General features: G+C 28.0%; 1 protein-coding gene across 2 annotated transcripts; it reads right to left on the bottom strand.

Moving 5' to 3' along the window:
* Positions 1–2814: 2814 nt before the first annotated feature.
* LOC100166129 (protein transport protein Sec16B) lies at positions 2815–19348 on the bottom strand. Of its 2 annotated transcripts, XM_003241153.4 has the most exons (24): positions 19178–19348; positions 18975–19057; positions 18435–18902; positions 17650–17734; positions 14691–15624; positions 14412–14546; positions 14190–14255; positions 12899–12970; positions 12698–12831; positions 12442–12598; positions 12286–12368; positions 11958–12093; positions 11760–11877; positions 11524–11695; positions 9026–9195; positions 7064–7181; positions 6786–7000; positions 6455–6706; positions 6285–6383; positions 5984–6230; positions 3522–3721; positions 3327–3449; positions 3117–3258; positions 2815–2993 (listed from the first exon to the last, which is right to left on the bottom strand). In XM_003241153.4, the coding sequence occupies exons 2-24, from the start codon at positions 19032–19034 to the stop codon at positions 2872–2874; spliced, it is 4308 nt and encodes a 1435-aa protein (XP_003241201.1). In that variant the 5' UTR covers positions 19035–19057; positions 19178–19348; the 3' UTR covers positions 2815–2871. The 2 variants fall into 2 exon arrangements, with proteins under 2 accessions (XP_003241201.1, XP_029347556.1); XM_029491696.1 differs by lacking the exon at positions 14190–14255.
* Positions 19349–20263: the final 915 nt, after the last annotated feature.

Below are 20263 nucleotides of genomic sequence, written 5' to 3'. Positions count from 1 at the left end.
GTAACCTCCACATTGCAGAGGAAGGGGGGACGTGCGAAGTCTTGTAAAAGCAGTGTCACGGACTCAGATATCGTTCCGCGGTGGGTAATAGATACGGTGAGCGTAAACACCACAATCTACCGAAGTGTTTACCTCACTATAGATCCATGCTGTAAAATAATTGTTATGAACTTTCTATACTCCGTTGAGTACTTAATGTTAATTTGTTTATTTGTAATTTCTAGTATAATAAATACCTAATAATAACACTCATCGGTAACTTGGTAATATTAACACAATTGTATTAAAAGTATTATTATTAGTTCAGCGGAAAAAAGTTAATTTAAATAAAGACTTTCTCCAACCAGAATAGTTTTTCAATTACAATAATTCATTAACACATCCATTACAGTGTCACAGTGACTTACCTACTTAATGGATGTATAGCAAAGATGGTAAATCCATGGTACGCGAAAAAAATGTTGGGGGCACGCGTAACATTAAAATATTTATATTATATATACCTAGTAACGTCTCTTCTACATCTATTGCTTCGTACACTACCAGTGACGGATCCAGAGGGGAGCAAAGAGGACATTTGTCCCGCCACCCAAGAAAAAAAAAATTAAGACCTGGATCCACCACTGTAAACCACCTTGGTGCCGTTCTGATTATATTTACGAGATCTCGAACACTCGACCTCGGTGTGATATTATTACTAGGGATCACTCCGGACCAGGGTTACCTTATGTGAAGCAAAGTACTCAACGTATATATTTATATTTATCTGTTATTAAATATTAATGTATTATTATTACTACAAAATTAAATCTTATAATATATCGAATATAATATAAATATGCAATAAAATTTATTTGCTTTTAAACGTTTGGTTTTTTTTTCATTTTCCTATAAAAATGATTGGATAGTAATATTAAAAAAAAAAAAAAAAGAGTACGCTGTTGCACAGATAAAGTTCTTCTTTACGTGCATAGACGCAATTTCAACTTTTGACTTGGGGGGGGGGGGGCTTAGTACTCCTCAATCCGACAGATTCTTTTACGATTTACAATATTTTAATATTAAAGAGTAGGTACTGAGTAGGTAATTTCTTGAACAAGCAGGGTATATCAGAAATCTATTTTTTATATATATTTAAGAAATATCTAAAATTACATTAACAAAAACTCGGAATATAATATGTAATAATATAATATAATATAATATAATAACATAGTATTATATGTACGGAAGAGTGTTGTACCTTGGGACCATTTTTATTAAATGTACCTACCCTAACAGTTCTAATTGTTAATATTTCACGTTAATGCATAATATTACAAATATTGTAGATATAATAAATCTATACATGAGTATTTTTTTTTCCAAATCCTAAATCAACTGCCTTCTGAGAAAATTTTATTTTTAAAAAATTAAATAATGGTCCAAGGTACAACGTGTAATGTACCTTGGAATTTGCATTGAAATATACATGGAAATATAAAAAAAAATTTAAATATATTACTTAAAAAATTATAAATTACCTAACTGATTCAGTATATAGATAAAATATAACCACTTAATCTTAGGTAGATGATAAAAAATATTGTTCAATTTTTTAAACCTTAAAATTCATGATTTTGTCCAAGGTACATGCATACAAATTTGGAAAGAATGTAATTTTTTGGTCCTTAATACTAATTTTTTGTCTTAATTGACTGCACCATTAAATTCTATTCGATATTTAACGTAAAATGGCACTAACCCTAAGAACTTCTATCACAAATTTATATGTTGAAAATACAATTTAAAAAAACCAAAATTTATTATTTTGATAGGCTTATTTAAATTTTTTTATTATAAATTCATTAGTGATTTTATTGTTCTAACTGTGGATATATTTCAATGTCGTAGAACTAGTGCCTATATTTCCATCCATGAATTAATTCTTTGCCAATTACAAAGGCAGAAATAAGCATAAGACCAAGGTACATGCGGTCCAAGGTACAACACTCTCCCCTTTGTGTTATCAATTAATTTTCTCGTAACACATTCAAACATACAATAATAAATTGTAATCCAGTTTCTTTTTATTCATAATCGCCATTGAGACTTTAATAAATTGCCATTGTGGTAATTAGCAATATTTTTAATGTATTCATTAAATAATAATTACTGAACCTTGTTTACTAACTAATAAAATATGTCGCAGATTATATTTATTAATAATTAACATAAGGTATATATTTTCAAATTCAGTAGGTAATCAAGTGTTTCGGTTGTACTTTGTATATTTATTATTCTTAATTACTATAAGATATGAATCAACAATTATACCTAAATAAAACAATAAAATATTAATTAATATTTATTATTCTATCAAATCCCTTAACATATAAACAAAAATTTTGTATAATACATGCAAATATACATTTACATTCACATCCCAACCAACAAAATAAAAATGTATAACACTAAAACTAAAATAACAAATAATTGATTTACAAAAATTATAATAATATAGTTGATACATATAATATTCTGTGAAATATAATAATACACTAACATAAATTTAAAGACCCATAATACAAATCCATCAAATATTATGTAAATGTATAATAGCTGATAAACTTTTGAAGTTCTAAGTAAAATTTACAAAAATTCAATTTGGGTCAACAATTATAATTGGAATAAATAAGAATTTAGAAAAAAATACATACAAATACTGTAGACAAATTAAAAACAAAGCTATAGAAAATTAAATTTCCTGATATTTTTAATTAATAGAATAAAAACTGTAGAAATAAATGTTTTATATTTCATTATTATTATAAATATAATTTACTGTGACCTTGAATTAAAATACAAATAAATAAATTATATGTATATTTATTATTGAGATGGATTATAAATAGTAGTAGGCGTTTGATTTGTCTGGAATATTGGATCTGGAGATAATATATTTTCCGATGGTGTACTGTTGCTCATTACATTTACATACATATCCTTTACACCTGAAACAATGAGAGATTACATTAAAGTTAATTAAATGATTAAGTTCCTTTTTTTGTTCATAATAATGAAATGATGAAACATTTCATGAGCAGTCTGCAGCTCACAATTTAATTTATAAGTACCTCGCTTTCTTTGAATTTTAAATTGGTTTTGATTTTGATTAGCAGGCGAACTATTAGCCACCGGATTGAATTGTAATTCTGAATCCAAAGGAGGGGCAGCTTGTTGAACTGGTTCTTCGGCACCAAAATTTTGCCCAATAGACTAAACAAACAATTTAATATTCTTATGGTGTCTAGATAAAAGAATTATAAATTTGTAATGTTAAATACGTCTATATTATTTGAAGGCTTCCAAAATTTAGTTAACCCTCCGAGCCAGGAATTCTTTTCTTTTTGCTGGCGTTTATCCTCTAAATGATTTTTTTTTGGCGATTTTTTTTCAACTGTACCAACCTGTCAGCAAATAAATGTAAATGTTTTTATGATTATTAATTTTATATGAACCTCGCCAATATATTAACATACTTTAGGTTCCAGTTCAGCCATTTGACGGTCGAAAAATCCAAATTTTGGTTCTGTTGATATCGTGTTTTCTGGTTCAGCCATTAAAGTAAGATCTGGAGCAATGGTTGATATTTCCGAAGTCATTTCATTTGGATTATTATGACTAGCTATTTCTCCAGTGGTCATTATCATAGATGTAGGATCATAGTATTGTGAATATTCTAGAAAAATACAAATGTCTTAATTATTGTAATTACATACATTGCATATATTTCTATAATGCTAGGTCCCATAAGAATTTCCTTATGTGTAGTACAGATTCTATTAACCTATCGCTTTAAATTCTTCTGAAATCACAATAAATACATTATATTTTAGTATAAAAAGTAAGTGAACAAATTTTACTGTTCAATTATTTTCTAAACTAAACGTAATAAATGATTATAATATGTTTTTTTAGTAACACACGTCACTTCACCCATTAATATTCAATTCATATATAATAATATATAATCTGTGACTTTAAAGTTTCTAACATAGTAAAATACTAACATTAATCTACAATATTATTTAACTGTGAATTCAACATCAATATTTTTTTTAATTGATCCACTATACTATAACCAAACAATTACTACAAGTTGATAAACCAACTAGTTAATGTGTAAAATAATACAGCATATTAGTCTGAATATTTCTTTAAACCAGATAAAGCGATACGGCAACAATGAAATGTATCTATTTTTAGTTTTCATTGGTTCGATATTCATAGTAGCAGGTAATTCAAGAATTATTATGATTTGTATAAGGAAATTAAAAAAAAAATTTTTTTACTTTTTAAATGACTATTTGTATTTACTGTGCACATAATATAATATACCTATACAATAGTCTCAATAACTAGAATCTTCAGAGATATAAAAATACATCTGATTTTCAAGGTAAATACCTCAATAAAAACTTTTAAACATTTCAGAGGGCAAGAAAATCCTAAGATTTTTGAATCACCCCGATTTGACAGTACATTCATTCAATTATTAAATACTTTAATTTTATATTATAAAAAAATTATTATTTATTTTTTAATTAACAAATGAAAATTATTTTTACAATATTTCTTGAATCATTTCTACTGTAATATTTTTGTCATTTAAGATTACTATTTGTTTATAAATTGTTTATGATTGATAAAGTTAATTAATTATTTTATAAACAATCTATGTAGATATTGAAATAAGTAGGTATATTACTGTTTACATCCTAAGCAAAGCAAAGATTTTGTTGGCTATAAAATAACCTCAAGTTACATAGAGTACAAAATATTATCAACAAGGCAAATGTATCAATTCTTTCCCAAAACGTAAAAAGAAACATAAGAACTACAAAAAAAAAAAAAAGTTAGCTGTATTAAGTGAGCTAAGCTCATAAGTGTTGTTTTTGGAATACAATTTATAATAATAAACCACTTTCCTGTGTCGAGGTGAACGAAGGAAGACAAGTTCTCAAAATTTGGTCTCGGTATCCCGTCTGGATTTTTATTACATTCACTGAACTCAATCTAAATACTAACCATAGAATATTATATAATTTTTCCTCTAATCAACTAAATAATAACTTACTGCAGAATTTTCTACATTATGTATGAACCTAATTTTGTAAAGAATAATATTTTAGGTTTTCACTGCATGCATCGCGCATCTCCAAGAAATAAATCATTTATATCCTCTTGAAGGCTCTTTTTTTATTCAAGAACTCGTTATTTTCAAAAAATGTTTTTGGAAGACAGAAATAGATATTCAAAGTTATTAACTAGTTCAAAACACTATAAGTATTTTTTTTTTAAATTACTAACAAATTTTATAATTTAATAACAATAATTTGTGATTTAATTGCAGCAAACATTTTTGTTTGATTAGGGAAGAGTTCAATTTTTTTTTTTTGAATAACCAGCGAAGTAACCAAGTGACAACTGACAAGGTTAATTATAATGTGCACACATATTTTAGAATGGAAACCAACAGTTTAATAAGGCATAAAATAATATATACATATAGTTTAAATTAACCACCGATTTACTCTTAATTACACCATTTATTTTCTAATTTGACAAATTTCCTAGCATTAATCTAATTGTTTCTATATATTGTATAAACCATAATATTTTCTACAAATTTATAAAATATTTACTGTTAAAAACATGAATGTTTGATATATTTATTGACTTTTTTTATTAAAACAAATATAAGCATTATTGTTATACGTTATTATACGTTTAAAATTGTAAATAAGAAAATATAGTGAATTTTATTAAAAAAAAAAATGTATATATTTTTTTGTAATAATTGTACTATTTTAAGAAATAGAATTTAAAGAATACAACTATAAGAACATTATATAGTAAAATATTCAATAAAAAAAAATTACAACTAATTTAATTTGTAGTTTAAAATGTAAAGTATATTAGTTACAAATTTAAAATTTACCATTTTGAGGTGGCAGTGGAAGTTCAGTTGATTGTGAAACGACATTTGGCTGCCAATAAGGGTTCACTGAAGTAGAAGGTTGTTGGACAATTTGTAAGGGTGCTTGAATAGGTGGCGCTTGAAAAGTTGGAGCTTGAATAGTCGGTGCTTGAATAGGTGGTACTTGAATAGGCGGTGCTTGAATAGGTGGTGCTTGAATAAGAGGAGCTTGATAATTAATAGAATAATCTATACTTGAATCTGGAACCTATATATTCATATTAAGATAATTTCTTAAAATTCAAATTACTTTAAATCTTACAGTTTGTTGTTCATTAGGTACAACAGAATATTCAGTTTGATGTGATTGATAATTGTCTATTTGTTGTATTGGTGATATGTGTTCTACAGAGTTATAATTCTAAAAAGTTTATAAATTATTCATAAATATAATTAAAATATACATACAATATTTTATTATTTTTCACTTACATTTTGAGTGCTTGTCAAAATACGTTTTAATTCTTCTAACCAATCCAATGCATCAATACATCCAGATAAATTATTATTTGATACTTGTGTGTAATGCAAATCTGTACTTAATTCCACAACATTGGCAACAAATCCCAAATTCACCAGTTCAGGTGATGATATCAACTGTGTTGCGATAGCTTCCAAATGATGTAAAGCATTTTCACACTCTCCATACTCAGCCAAACGAATGGCCAGCAAATATTTATAAGGCTAAGAGTAATTTAAACTATAAGCTTTCTGTATAAATATAAAAATAATTATGCAAATAATCTACAATATTTAAAATTACCAAAAGACTAGGAATTTGAAAATGGCTCAGATTTAATCGCATAGAAAACTCATAAGCACTGGTTAATAATATGGCACGATTTGTAGCCATAGTATTGAATACTTGATCAGAAGATGTACCCAAAAGAGTAAACTTAGAAGATAATCCAATTGATTCTAATGGTATCTGTATAGCCAAATAACAAAAATGAGCACCGAACACATCACCTTTAGCATCTAAAAAGTAACAGTGAAGCAAAATTAAATAATGTCATTTTTTAGAAAATTAAATGCACAAACTTAAAGTGTCTCCAAGTTGAATGGTGGCATTTCGAGCATTATTTATATTGACTTGTTGATTACTCAAAATCATCGCTAAATGTTCTCTCCAATCTCCCCAGCTATTATCAGTACAACACTTTAAAAAAAATAAAAATAGCTGTAATAATAATGTGTTATACGTGTATATTTCACATTTTTTTTTTTATATAAATATTTTAATATTATAAAGTATATTCTATACTGCCGCCACCGAGAGAGCGCTACTCGTTAGCGCATCCAAATGACCGAGCTCCGCAATCTCGTACCCAAAGTTCTCCCACTCTACTATATAGTTATAGCAACAACGGTGGCGGCTGCAGTGACGGTAGCAGCGACCAGCGTATGGGCAGATTTAGTGGAAATGCGCGAGATCGGCCGAGTTTTGGTCGCCACCCAGTAGCGGTCTCTTGGTGGCAACAGTATAAATGTATACACTTTTAATATGTTCACGTCTATTGTTATGTCTGTTTTGGAACTTTGAATAATTTTACATTTGATATTAAGGGGATTGGGTAACAATATCGATATTTTATGTCTTTTTCTAAATGCCATGACAAAAAAAATTAAGTATAATCACTTAAAACATGTAATCATTAAGTCGAAGCATCTTCTTCACCCTCGGTCATGTCATAATTATCCATTTTTGACTGGTTGATGTTTTTACTTTTTAATGATAAATATGAATATATATGTAATGACAACCAATAAGAAATGGAGAAATATTTTATAGGCGAAGTAAAGAAATATTTAAACAGCATCATTCAATCTGGCAATCTATAACATCAATGTAGAGCTACCGGAGTAAATATAAAAAAAAATAGATATTAATTCAGCAAGAAGTGTACAGAAGATCTATCGACAACTTTCTTGAATTTCAGTCACACAAATAATTAAGTACATTTTCAAGTTTTTTAAAATACAATTTGAAAATGTACTTTATTATTTAAAAGATAACTAAAATTAAAATCGAACAATTTTCCTTAATCAATCTTATATACAGTTTACGCTGATTTCAAATTTATTTTTATAATATTTATTGCTTCACTATATCAATCATACAGACTCAAAATGGGTTGTTTTTACTATGATACACATGGAAGCAGTGGCGTATATAGGAATTATATTCACTATGGGCCGATTTATCAGTCATCACTAGACAAGCATAGAACGACTAACATGGCCATAATTATACATTTTTTAGGGTGGTTATAATTATGACATTTAAATATATACAGTAAAAATATAAATTGCGCAATTTAATTTTATAATTCCTATGTAAAATTAATTTTTTGGTTCTTTTTTTTAAAAATAACGACAGTGTCATTTATATATTTTGATGTTATCTTACTATGAATTTAACACCAAAGTCAATAAGTCATCAAAGCAAGTACTGACAATATAACATTTCCTTGTTGATTCCTCAAAAACTATTTTAATCAACCGGCTAACTTAATCATGGTGAAAAACTGTAAACAGTGCAATGGTTTGATTGAACCTGCAATTTCACTATGGGCCCTGGCCTAGGGGGCCACCCCCCCTAAATACGCCACTGCATGGAAGACAGAAATTACAAATATAAGTACCCAATCCCCAAAAATAAATAAGTTGAGTCATTATTCTTTGAATATATTTAAGAATTTATCCTGTCTGTCATAGCTTTTTACAGATTGCTGGGAGATATTTTAAATTAATAGACCAGTACTAACCACTCAAAATAGATACTTACTAATCTAAATGAATGTCTGTTTTTAATATTATTTCATTTGTTTGAAAGGAAAAAAAAATTCCTAAGATTCTTTAATTTGTCTCATTTACTGATGGACAACCCTTTTTTTAATTAAAAATAAATACAATTTAAATGTTGAAATATTTTTACGTTTCAATTTAATATTAAATTAATTATTTTTTTCTACATTCAAGCTACAATTTAAAATTACTTACAGTTGTGCATGATGGTATATTGCCACTACTAAGTTGGAAGAATGTTTGTAAAGTGTCATTTTGTGGAATTGTTTGAAAATATTTAGATCTAACATAATTCAATGTCTTTGAGTCCATATATAATGCTAATATAAATGCAAATCCCCAGTCTTGATGTAATACAGCAAATTCTATAAAAAATATAATATACAATAATAATTAATAAACAATAATAATATAAATCAACTATTTTACATGTGGTTCTGAGACAGTAAAAAATTAGTATACATTTGAAAAATTAAAATATTAATTAATATACAGTAAATATAGTGAAGAGAGAAGATTAGAATGATTAATGTACTAGTTTTCAATACATTTAATTTAATTTATTTTGTTCAAATAAAAAAACTCTATTCAAATAAAAATGTATGTAAAGAACTAGTTATTATTTAAAAATGTAGAATAGTTAATATTAATTGACATGAAATCTGAACTGTCTTAACACTCATACATACTTAAATTTTTTTCCTGATTCTTGAATTTGATAAATAAGTGTTATTTATTTTCATTCTAGACTTGATAATTTTAATATCACTTAGATAAATTGAAATAAAATTAAAATAAAATGCCCCTGCCCATGCTAATTAATTAAATACTTTTAATACACTTAGCTTAGACATAAATACTGTCAGTACTTCAAATGTATATTACTCAAGAACAACACATCATACAAAAATTCTATAAATATATTTGAATAGTATAATTAATTACAATTCAAACTATATTATATAATTTATTCAAAATGACCCCCTTCGTTTTCAACAAACTAAACGTTCCAACTACTGTTAAACAATATATATACGAATCGTCTCCAATGGAATTTCTGCTCCTGCCTTTACTTTACTTGTTACGTTTGAGCAACTCCAAATGTGTGTGTCGTTTTTTACACACTCTCCTATAAAATACTTCATAGCCCATAATCAAGCAGGTTCAAGTCCGGACTTGCGGAGGGCCAATTATGAGGAACATTGTTTTCAAGCTACTCTTGTGTTGTTTTTGCCTTATGGCCAGGTACCAAATCCTGTTGGAATACCCAATTGATTCATTCAAACAATGTATTATTAAGAGGCTTTACTTAGGGTCTAAGGGGTCTAAGACAGTTGTCTCATAGTCGGGAGCTACAAAATAGATTAATGCTCCAGTTTTAACCCTTTTCTCACAGAAATAGATCTGTGTAACACTATGCCATGACACACCCCACCTGCCCATTACATGGGCAGGATGGTAGCCACGTTGAAGGCATGAAACTTCTAACGACGACCTAGCATATACCCTTATTTGGCATGTTATATTTTTTCTCTACGGTAAATTGTTTTCAACTGTATAAGCGTAGCAGCTTTTTTGATCTCTCGTGTCTAATTACCTTTAATTGGTCCGTCAACGGACGGCTTGTACATTTTTTTATTTACGCACACACCTAAGTCATGATTTGATTTGCAAGAGACCGATCGTGAGTTGATTTTCATCTTTCGAGCAACAATTTTCTGTTTTCGTATGGGGTTATGATTGATTCTCAAACAAACTGCCATTTTTGTTCGAACAGAACAAGGATGATCAACAACATCACCCATACTATGATAACGTTTTATAGCGTAGATTCTCAACCTTTTCTGGGCCATGGACCCCTTTGAAGTATAAAGTATAATCACAGCTCCCTCCCCCCAACCACACCAAAATAAAAAAATATACAAATAAATAAATAAATAAATACCATCGCGTTCGGTAATTGATTTGAAAATAAAATATAACAATGGTCGGGACTGGTCAACTGAAATGATTGCTTTCTGTGTTCAATTAAAAATAATGCTCGTTAGATCGTATTGCCAATTGCCATGGGTTTGCCCAAATATTACGATTACGAAAACTTTATATGACATATAAAATTATCGTAATCAAAGTTTTATATTGTTGCTTTACCTTGTGGTTTAGTGGCAGAATGTGGGTAAGACATTATTATTGTTATCTTAAAAACGCTATCAAAACAAATTTATTTTTGGATTATCTAAAAACACTCACTGCCATGCCATCCTGTAGACCCCTGAGTAACCATCTACGGACCCCCGGTTAAGAACCTATGTTTTATAGTATAATAAACAAAACGTTCACTCATTTTAAGCGCTCACAAGAGACCGAAAATGGTGACGTGGATTTGTCTGACTTAGACAAACAGATTATGGCGATGCGAATATAATTATCTTCAAACTGCATTGTTACTAAGTATACTACAATGGTTGCTATGATTAGCTGTACATGCTACTAATTATAGCACATTTATAGTGTTGTGACATTTAAGAGTCAAAATTTACCTCTACTACATGGTACTGATATTATTTATGTCTAGACTAAGTATAAAGCCATTATTCTGTTTTAAAATTGAATTTAACAAGAATAAATGTAATTATGTTTATTTATTTCTTATAACCCATCGTTGTTACTCAATTAATAAAATATGCACTTACCTAAAGCTTCAGACTTATTGCCTTGTAAAAGCAATTCTCTGAAATTATTTAATGGTTTGACTGACATTCCCTTGGAATCTTTTAAGCTCATATTATCAAATAATATACAGTCAACTGGGAATTTAGCCACATTGTCCATTAAAAGTTCTGATACATCAGTTCCATCAACAATCTATTAAAAAAAATACATTATGTACACTGATACTTTTGATTATTCAAATTATACTTTTACTTACTCCATTACGCTTAGTTATCATACAAATTAACTCATACAAGAGCCGCTCTGAATTATTTGTTGCCTCATCTGCTAGTTTATTCAAATACTGAGCTACAGCATTTTTATGTGTCTTACCCCTATAAATAATTATAGCTATTAGCAATTTATTAAATAATACATTTTATTGATGGTTGATAAAACATTGTTTTATACTAACAAAACGAAAGGAGTGGGAAATCTGAACAGTTCTGCTGTATCAAGGTCATCCGATTCTGGCATTGCTTTAAAAACATCTATAGTTGCTTTCGAGGAGTCCAACACATATAATTTTCCAAATCCCATATTCATTTTTGCTGAAAAAACATTTAATTCTAATAACTGGTGGACATTTCTTGTACTTGGCACACATAAAAGGTAAAGAATCATTACCCTTTGTGGGCACTAGTAAACGTTAAGTATTTAAATAATACATTATTCATATAAGTTTAGTTAAAATTAAACTTCAGATTCAATGTATAATAAAAGTTTAGTTTATATTAAATTACCATTAACATGATACTTTTGATATCTTGGAGGAGTAGTTCGATGATTTTCTTTTTCAAGTCTAGCCATATGATTTAAAGATCCTCTAAACATACAAAAAAATATTTTATATTATAATATTATATTCATACTAAAGTAATATTTAATTGAAAACTTACACATCATGTGAAGTATTTGATACTGGTGTACTACATTCTGAACCATTTTTAGTCCTTGATATTAACTTTTGCATTTCAACTTTAGCTTTATAATTTGTGTACCATTCAGTATATGCTTTAGGATTATTTTCTCTGAATTTTAAAAGGAAACTTCTCCCTAAAATAACAATATGTATAAACAATGAATGAGTATATTATATTATATTATATTATATTATATTATATAAAACAGCATTATAGCATTACTGTAACATACTTTCTAATGGATCGAGCATTTCAATATGAGCTGAATAATCTTGAAATGGTACAGGTGAATATCTTCTATGATAATCTGAATCTGTTCTACTTGAAGGTCTGTTACGATAATCTTCTCTTCTATAATACTGACCACTAAAAAGAAATATTAATAAATGTATAAAAAATATATAAAAAATGTTATCCAGTCATTAAATAATACCTTATTTCATCTTGGTATCTTCTGTCACGATAACTTCTGGGAGGTCTTCTATATCGATCAGATTCTGGACTCCTGGAAATTTTATATTAAAATTAACTATTTTATAAAAAGTAAGTACTAAGGTCTAAACCAGAATTTGATGACAATAATTTAATGTTATATAATCCTTTAAAGACCATAGTATAATTGGTATTTTTTAAAGTATAAAACTAATTAGGAAAAGAAACTGACATTTATAAATACAATCTGAGTTAGATTTTAAATTTATAGTTTTTAGCTAGCCTTAAGACATTTTTGGAAAAATATATACATAATTATAAAAACGGAACTATATGATATCATAGTTCAGGATAGAAAATTAATAATTAGCATATTTTTAAAACTGTTATTAATATTATCATAATCAGTTTTAAATAAAAATCCACTCCAAAATTAAAGGTATTTTAATATGTAACAAAATCAAACAATCACTCATTGCACAATATAAACATTAAACATTGATACCAAAACAATTAATTTACATAAATAAGCAATTTGGTGCAGAAAAAATTTCCATCTACCTATACAAAGACCTAAAAAAAATAGTAAAATAATAGTTTAAGAGGACGTCACACACGCATATGTTGTCTCTGTCTTACAAATAACAAATGTACAACATAGCAAAAACTGTTTTGCGCGAAACAACTTTTATCTTTCTGTGTTTGTAGTAGTGGCTCCAAAGTTTCTGAACATATAGGGTAGAAAATTATCTATGCAACAGTGTTCTTATATTTTAGATAACATAAATACAATAAAAGTTATTTGCTTTTAAACATTTTATTTTTGTTTTTTTATTTACTTATAAAAAATTATTAGATACTGGATAGTGCTATTAAAATATATATATATATATATATATTAACAAATATGGTGCAAAAAAAATTTTTTGCAATGTTGTACATTTGTAAAACGGAGACAACACATGCGGGTGTGACGGCCTCTTAAAAACAATTATACTTATTATTTAATATACATAAATATAGAATATTAAGATAGTCAAAAATGTATACAGTACATGTACTATTAAGTAATTATATTCAAATAAATGTATTGAGAAAATATCTTATTACATGATGAAATGTATTTATTACCTTTAGTTATATTCTAAAATAAAATAATCTTCAAACAGAGCTTACAATACATAAAACTATAAATTTTTTTCAACAACATTTTTGAAAACACATTTTACTTAAATGATGAATATATAATTTAATATAATTTCTGATTAATTTAATTTAGTTAAAATGTTTACCTATATCGCCTTCGCCTGTCATATTCATCATATTCACTTTGGTATTCTGTGTCCGAGTGGTCGTAGCTGTGCAAAGCAGGACAAAAACATGCCACAATTTGGTATGTGAGTATTAAAATATTTAAAAGATAGGGTGAAATTGGTTAGTTGCAAATTAAAAAATATTCATGAACAAACAAAATTCACTTAATATTTATAATTAAAATCAAAAACATTAGATACTTTTCATTAGGGATTCTTTGTCTGTATCGCTTGGGTGGATGATTTCGTGAGCGGTGTGATCGATATTCAGGTTCTATTTCAGGACTTAATGAAGCATTTTCTTCCTCCTCTTCATAAAAATAATCTTCTTCGCTTCTATTAATATAAAAAATATTTTGTTAACTATTCATATTACAAAATTTTTTTTTTTTAATATAATTTATAAGTAATAAATTAACAGCGATGTTTTTAAATTATTAGAATTATATGAGAGATGATAATAACAATGTTTCTACTTACTCTCTAGGATGACGATAATGTCTTCGATCACGATTGTGATAATGCTCTAGATTTTTATTGTATTTTTTTTGTTGGGGTCCTCTTCGGATAATCTTAAGACCTTCTTCTGACACAGGATTAGTTAATGGAACTGATGAATCTGAATCAATTGAATGTCGTCGCTGTCGTTCATCATTTTTCTGGTTAGTTTTTGGCACCCTGTTCAACTTTTGAACAGAATCTTCTCCAATATTACCTTCAACCATTCTACAAAACTCAGGCGGAGGAGGTGAATGCTTTTTCTCTACTCGCTTTTCATTTCTGTCATAAACTTGAAACTTTTCATTGTTTTCTGATTGAGTAGAATTTGTCAATTTTAAACTATTATCTTGTTGGGAATCTACTATAGGTTTTATTTGGTTTTGAGTGGTTGATCTTAAGTATGGGCTTGATTCATTCATATAGCCATCTGGTCCAGTTCGTTCATCACGATCATTTTTCGGGCAACTTTTCTTTATAACTGTAGTAGGTTCTTTTATTTCTGATTTTGATTCATTTCTAGTTGATATAAAACTATCAATATCAGAAATATTTCTGGCTGAGTCATCCAGTTTTTGACTATCATTAGCTTGGTTAACAAAATCTTCAACGTCCCTATGTATAACTTGTCGAGAATGACCTTCAAACTGATTTTGATATTGTTCTAATGACGGAAGCCTTTTTAAAGTAATTGAATTGTTATCAATACTTTGAAAATTTGAGTTATTATCTATAGGTCTAGCTCCAATTTGGGGACGTGTGACTTGTCGTTTAACAGGAATATCATCATCACTTAATTGACCAAGTACTGTTCGGACATCAAATGGTTGTGGACCGCATGGTTCAGGATTGGAATAATCTTCAAATGATTTTGTTTGCCCAGTAACTAATCGACGAAGTCCAACTGGTGGTATATCTAAAAAATTCAAATAAAAACTTTTAACATAAACCAAATTTAAATAATGAAAATCATATAATAAAATAAATTAATATAAGTATTTATAGTATGCAACTAATAATAACATTAATAATAATATTGATAAGTATACAAGGTGATATTTTAAAACAAAGAACTCATTATCCATATTCCATATCAATCTTATTTATTTTTTTTAAATACCTAATTAAAATGTCAACCATGTAGACCCAATCATGTTATACCCAAGAATAGAAATAACATAAATTATGAAATGGACAAATTTAAATTCTTATATTTATACGTGTTCTACTGGCCGTTAATATCTGCTATAGGATATAGTCTACCTGCAGCCGGCCAGTTTTTACACGGCTTTATGGTTATCTTTAATAGATATTAGATACAGTTTAATTTCTTTCTTTAATTAACACTTTATCTTCATGACCCTATACTTTATGACTTTCGATAACAATGCTTCAACTTTTCATAAAAGTTCCTATAGACTAGGTCTCAGATGCTCAATACATTTATTGTTGCGCGACATTATACTTTATTCTACATATTATTTTGGCACTCATGCGGTCACACACTTAATATTATGTTGACAAAACATTTTTATTTAATCATAAGTAGTGATGATTCATTAGAAACTACCACCAATTTTTATTTAATAAAAATGTTTTGGCAAACAATGAATATATTTAATGGCTAATTATGTATTATGTGTGGAGGTAAGATGAATTTGTACATAGCTAGAGGGGCAAATGATGGGATGTCAACTTTTTAATATTTTTTTTTTGTAGAATGATACTATTAGATTTTAAAGAAATTTTATTATTTTACCGGTAGACCACATACAGTAGAAACTCGATTAACCGTCATTCATTTAACAGTAACAATCTGTTATCCTTCATCCTCTAAAAAAAATTGTATGCAACACAAGTATTACTTCTCTGTAGAGAAAGCTAGTGTGTCACTGTAGCTCAAAAATCTCAAGCCTCGAAGAAACAAAAGAGGATGACGGATTATTTTGTATGGTATGTATGTTTGTATTATTTTTGTATGAAAATATGTACACACATTGTAATATATACGTTTTAGTTAATCAATATATTCAGTTAACCATCATAGACCGCATACCATAGGCGCACATAGGGGGGTGCTTGGGGATGCTTAGTACCCCCACGTTTCAAACTAGCACCCCCAATTCATTTCAGTATTTCACAAATCATTTTTAAATTATTGTGGTTTATTGGTTCGGAATTTTTTTTTCCATGCCAATTAGTGATAACTGTTCACGAATTCACGATTAAAACAGTATTGTGTGAATGCACATTTCAGCGTTTCAGCTTTTGTCAATATGCAGCAATGATATTTTTATAGAAAATTATACTATCTTAGGGATTACGGTTGGGTACGAAATCTTCTATTTATAACTTTGGTTATTACTTGATTTTTACTAATATATTTATTTGATCTGCGGGCTACGCTGAATTGAATAAATTTGGAATGACAAATATTATTAAGATTTCGATACCTATATTTCTTAATGTGATATCAAAGTAACCCCATTTTATGAAAAAAAAATTTAATTATCATGGTACTCTGGTGAATAAAAATATATGGGTATCAAAGTTACCCCGCGAAATCAAAGTTAGGTACCCCATTCTAATTAAAAATTTAAAGCTAATGTAATGCAGTTAGTTATAGTATTAGGATTAAGGGGCGTGTGGGGGACAAAGCCCCCCATGGACATGTGTAACATAAACTATTCCAGCACCCCCTAAATTCACACCCAATGTGCGCCTATGGCGCATACTATATGAGTTGAATTAGGTACCACTTGGGTACCACCAAATTCAATTTTGAAACTTTAATTTTTAATTTGTTTGCATTGTGTAGCTCAAAATTAAGCATTTTTATGTAATTGTTTTCTTTTTTATTAATTTGTTTCTATATTTTTAATAATTATTCTTGATAAACATATGTTTTATTATACTTATGTAATACTAATTAAAAACATACCATCATCATTTTCTATGGAATTCATTTTTGTAATTTCAGTGTCTTTATGTATTACATTGTTGTCATATACATTGGAGTGTATTACCTAAAAAATTATATAAAGTATGTTTTACTAAGTCAATTATGATTAAAATAATTGATTTCATAAAACAGTAACATGCTGTGGCATAATGTTTTAAGAAGCAATTTAATCTATATAACAATTTATGAATTAGGTATAAATTAAGTGGTCAGTAGGTTCTAATATAATACCAAGTCAATATAATTAAATTATTAAAACATAACCACTTAACAACCAGCAAAACGAGATGTTCTTAATAAAATGTTGATGAACAATAAAAAATGATTCAAATTTCTTTTGATATAAGATAATTGTTTTTAATTATTTATAGAAATATGAATTAGCCACATTAATAATTTGGTGCTATCATAATCTAAAAACAATTTGGTTAATTTTTTGTTAAAATACTGGAGTCAAGAACCAGTTGGGGTGTGGCGATTGCATAGGTTAAGACGGTGATGCCATAAATATAACTTGGGGAAAAAGCACTTGGTATAATATATTCTGAAAATGAAAAAAGCCTACATTATAAAATATATATTCAATGCAATTTACCAGAAATCTTAATAATAATTGATTTCTTTTTTTGTAATTGATGCTATGGAATGTACTGTTTTAAAAACTACAAAAATAGTATATGATAAATTGCATTTATACTTTATTAATAATTTATAAATATTTTTTTTAAATGTTAAGCTAGAATAATAAATTATAATTTGCTCACCTCATTACTTATTTGTAAGTTATTCATTGCAAGTTGAAGTGATTCATTCTGGAAAGATGCTGGTGGAAGAATTTCACTATTTTCAACATCCGCCCAGAAATTATATTCAATTTCGTTAATATTGTCACTCTTCTTATTATCAGTATTTTGATTAACAAATGTATTTTGGACATTAGTTATTTGTTCAAATTGACTTTCAGGTTTTTCGAACCCATTATTAACAGGAAAGGAATGTTGTTCATCTTCAATTCCATTTTTATAATTATAGGTTGGCCTATTTGAATTAACTAGAGAGTAAGTTGTTCCATTATGAGTGTCTGGAACAGAATATCTATTCTGAGTTAAATCTGAATTTAAAGTAGAATTAAACTTCTGTTGATTTGTGTTTTTATTAGTTGAAGACTGATCAATATAATTCCAATCATCTGTACTGCAGCTCCATTCATCATTTGGTTGTGAAGGTTCGGCCTATAAGACAAAATTGTAAATAGATTTTGTCAAAACAAACAATGAAAAATGAAAATAGCAAACAACACTTACTGGTTGCTGTTGCAAATTTGAATACGAATCCAAATTACCCCAAAAGTTATTGTTGGACATATTCTATACTCGAAGTCTACGCTCTAATTTCAAATAGATTTTAATTAAAAGTTGAGCTTATCTATTTGAAAATAATTGAGAGGTTGATACCATTATAAATGAATAATGATACTTAGATCTCGAAAACGGTCAACTAATCTTACCCTTTGAGTTGAAGATTTCTATTTTCACTGTACACTGTATACTTTAATCCATAATATACACGATTACAAACTACCTAAAGTAGAAATATTCAAAATATTCCATTACTTTCACAAATACATAAAAAGTTGAATCGTTCACGTCACTGAAAAAATTGATATGCAAAACAGTAAGCATAGTAGGCCATTAGGGTTAGATGAAGACCAAGAGCCAAAACGCAGTGCAACCATACCTGTATTAAATATAATATTGCAATATTGTACCCGACTATTGTATGATATGGCGGCTATTTCTGAATGCCTCAAAAATTGATATTATGCGAAGCAGTAAGTATAATATTAGGCAAATATGAAGAAGGCCAAACCAGCTGCCATAATCCTATATAAAACAATATTGTACTAATATAGTATATACTATAATACGTATACGTATAATAATACATTATATATTATAATATTATATATTTTATAATTATTTAATATTATAATAATATTATATTAATATATTATGAACTATGATCTACAACTATATACAAGACAGAAGTATTAAACGTCTATGAATATATTGTATACACTGTAGTACAGTACGATAGCTTTGATTTTGAACTTGATACATACTTATGGGCAGGGGCGGACTGGCTATTTTTGGCCCGGGGTGCAAAATTAATTAGGGGCCCGTAATTTTTTTTCAAACCTACCTAAATTAGGAAAGAGCCCTTAGTTTTATAAGTAAATATAAAAAAAAAATTAAGAATAACATGTTGTTTATTTGTAGAGATGTTGAAATATGTTATTTTATTTTTATTTTGTATAATACCGTATTATACCAGTATTATACCGTATACCGACTGTGGTAATCGGGGGCCCGGATCATAAATACAAACGGGGGCCCGGGGTGCTACTTGGTGTATAGCACCCTGGGCCAGTCCGCCCCTGCTTATGGGTTTATACATTTATATTTGAATGGTCGTTTTAGCCATTTATTTAATTTAATAATATTGTCTACAGCTGCTGTAGCTGCGGCCTAAAAGCATAGTAAAGTTACTGAACAAACAATAATAGGAATATGTTGTCAGTAATACCTACTAA

The sequence above is a fragment of the Acyrthosiphon pisum genome, chromosome A3 (genome assembly GCF_005508785.2).
Source record: "Acyrthosiphon pisum isolate AL4f chromosome A3, pea_aphid_22Mar2018_4r6ur, whole genome shotgun sequence".
In the NCBI taxonomy this organism is placed as follows: Eukaryota; Metazoa; Arthropoda; class Insecta; order Hemiptera; family Aphididae; genus Acyrthosiphon; species Acyrthosiphon pisum.
This window is presented reverse-complemented; position numbering and strand designations above follow the sequence as displayed.

Bases quoted from the DNA above. Each gene is read 5' to 3' on its own strand.
- LOC100166129 (XM_003241153.4), bottom strand. From the start codon at position 19,034: ATGTCCAACAATAACTTTTGGGGTAATTTGGATTCGTATTCAAATTTG. The intron at 12,369-12,441 runs GTAAGTTTTCAA...TTGTATGTTTAG, and splicing joins TCAAATACTTCACATGATGT to AGGATCTTTAAATCATATGG. The intron at 3,722-5,983 runs GTAAATTTTAAA...GTATTTTTCTAG, and splicing joins TCCACTGCCACCTCAAAATG to AATATTCACAATACTATGAT.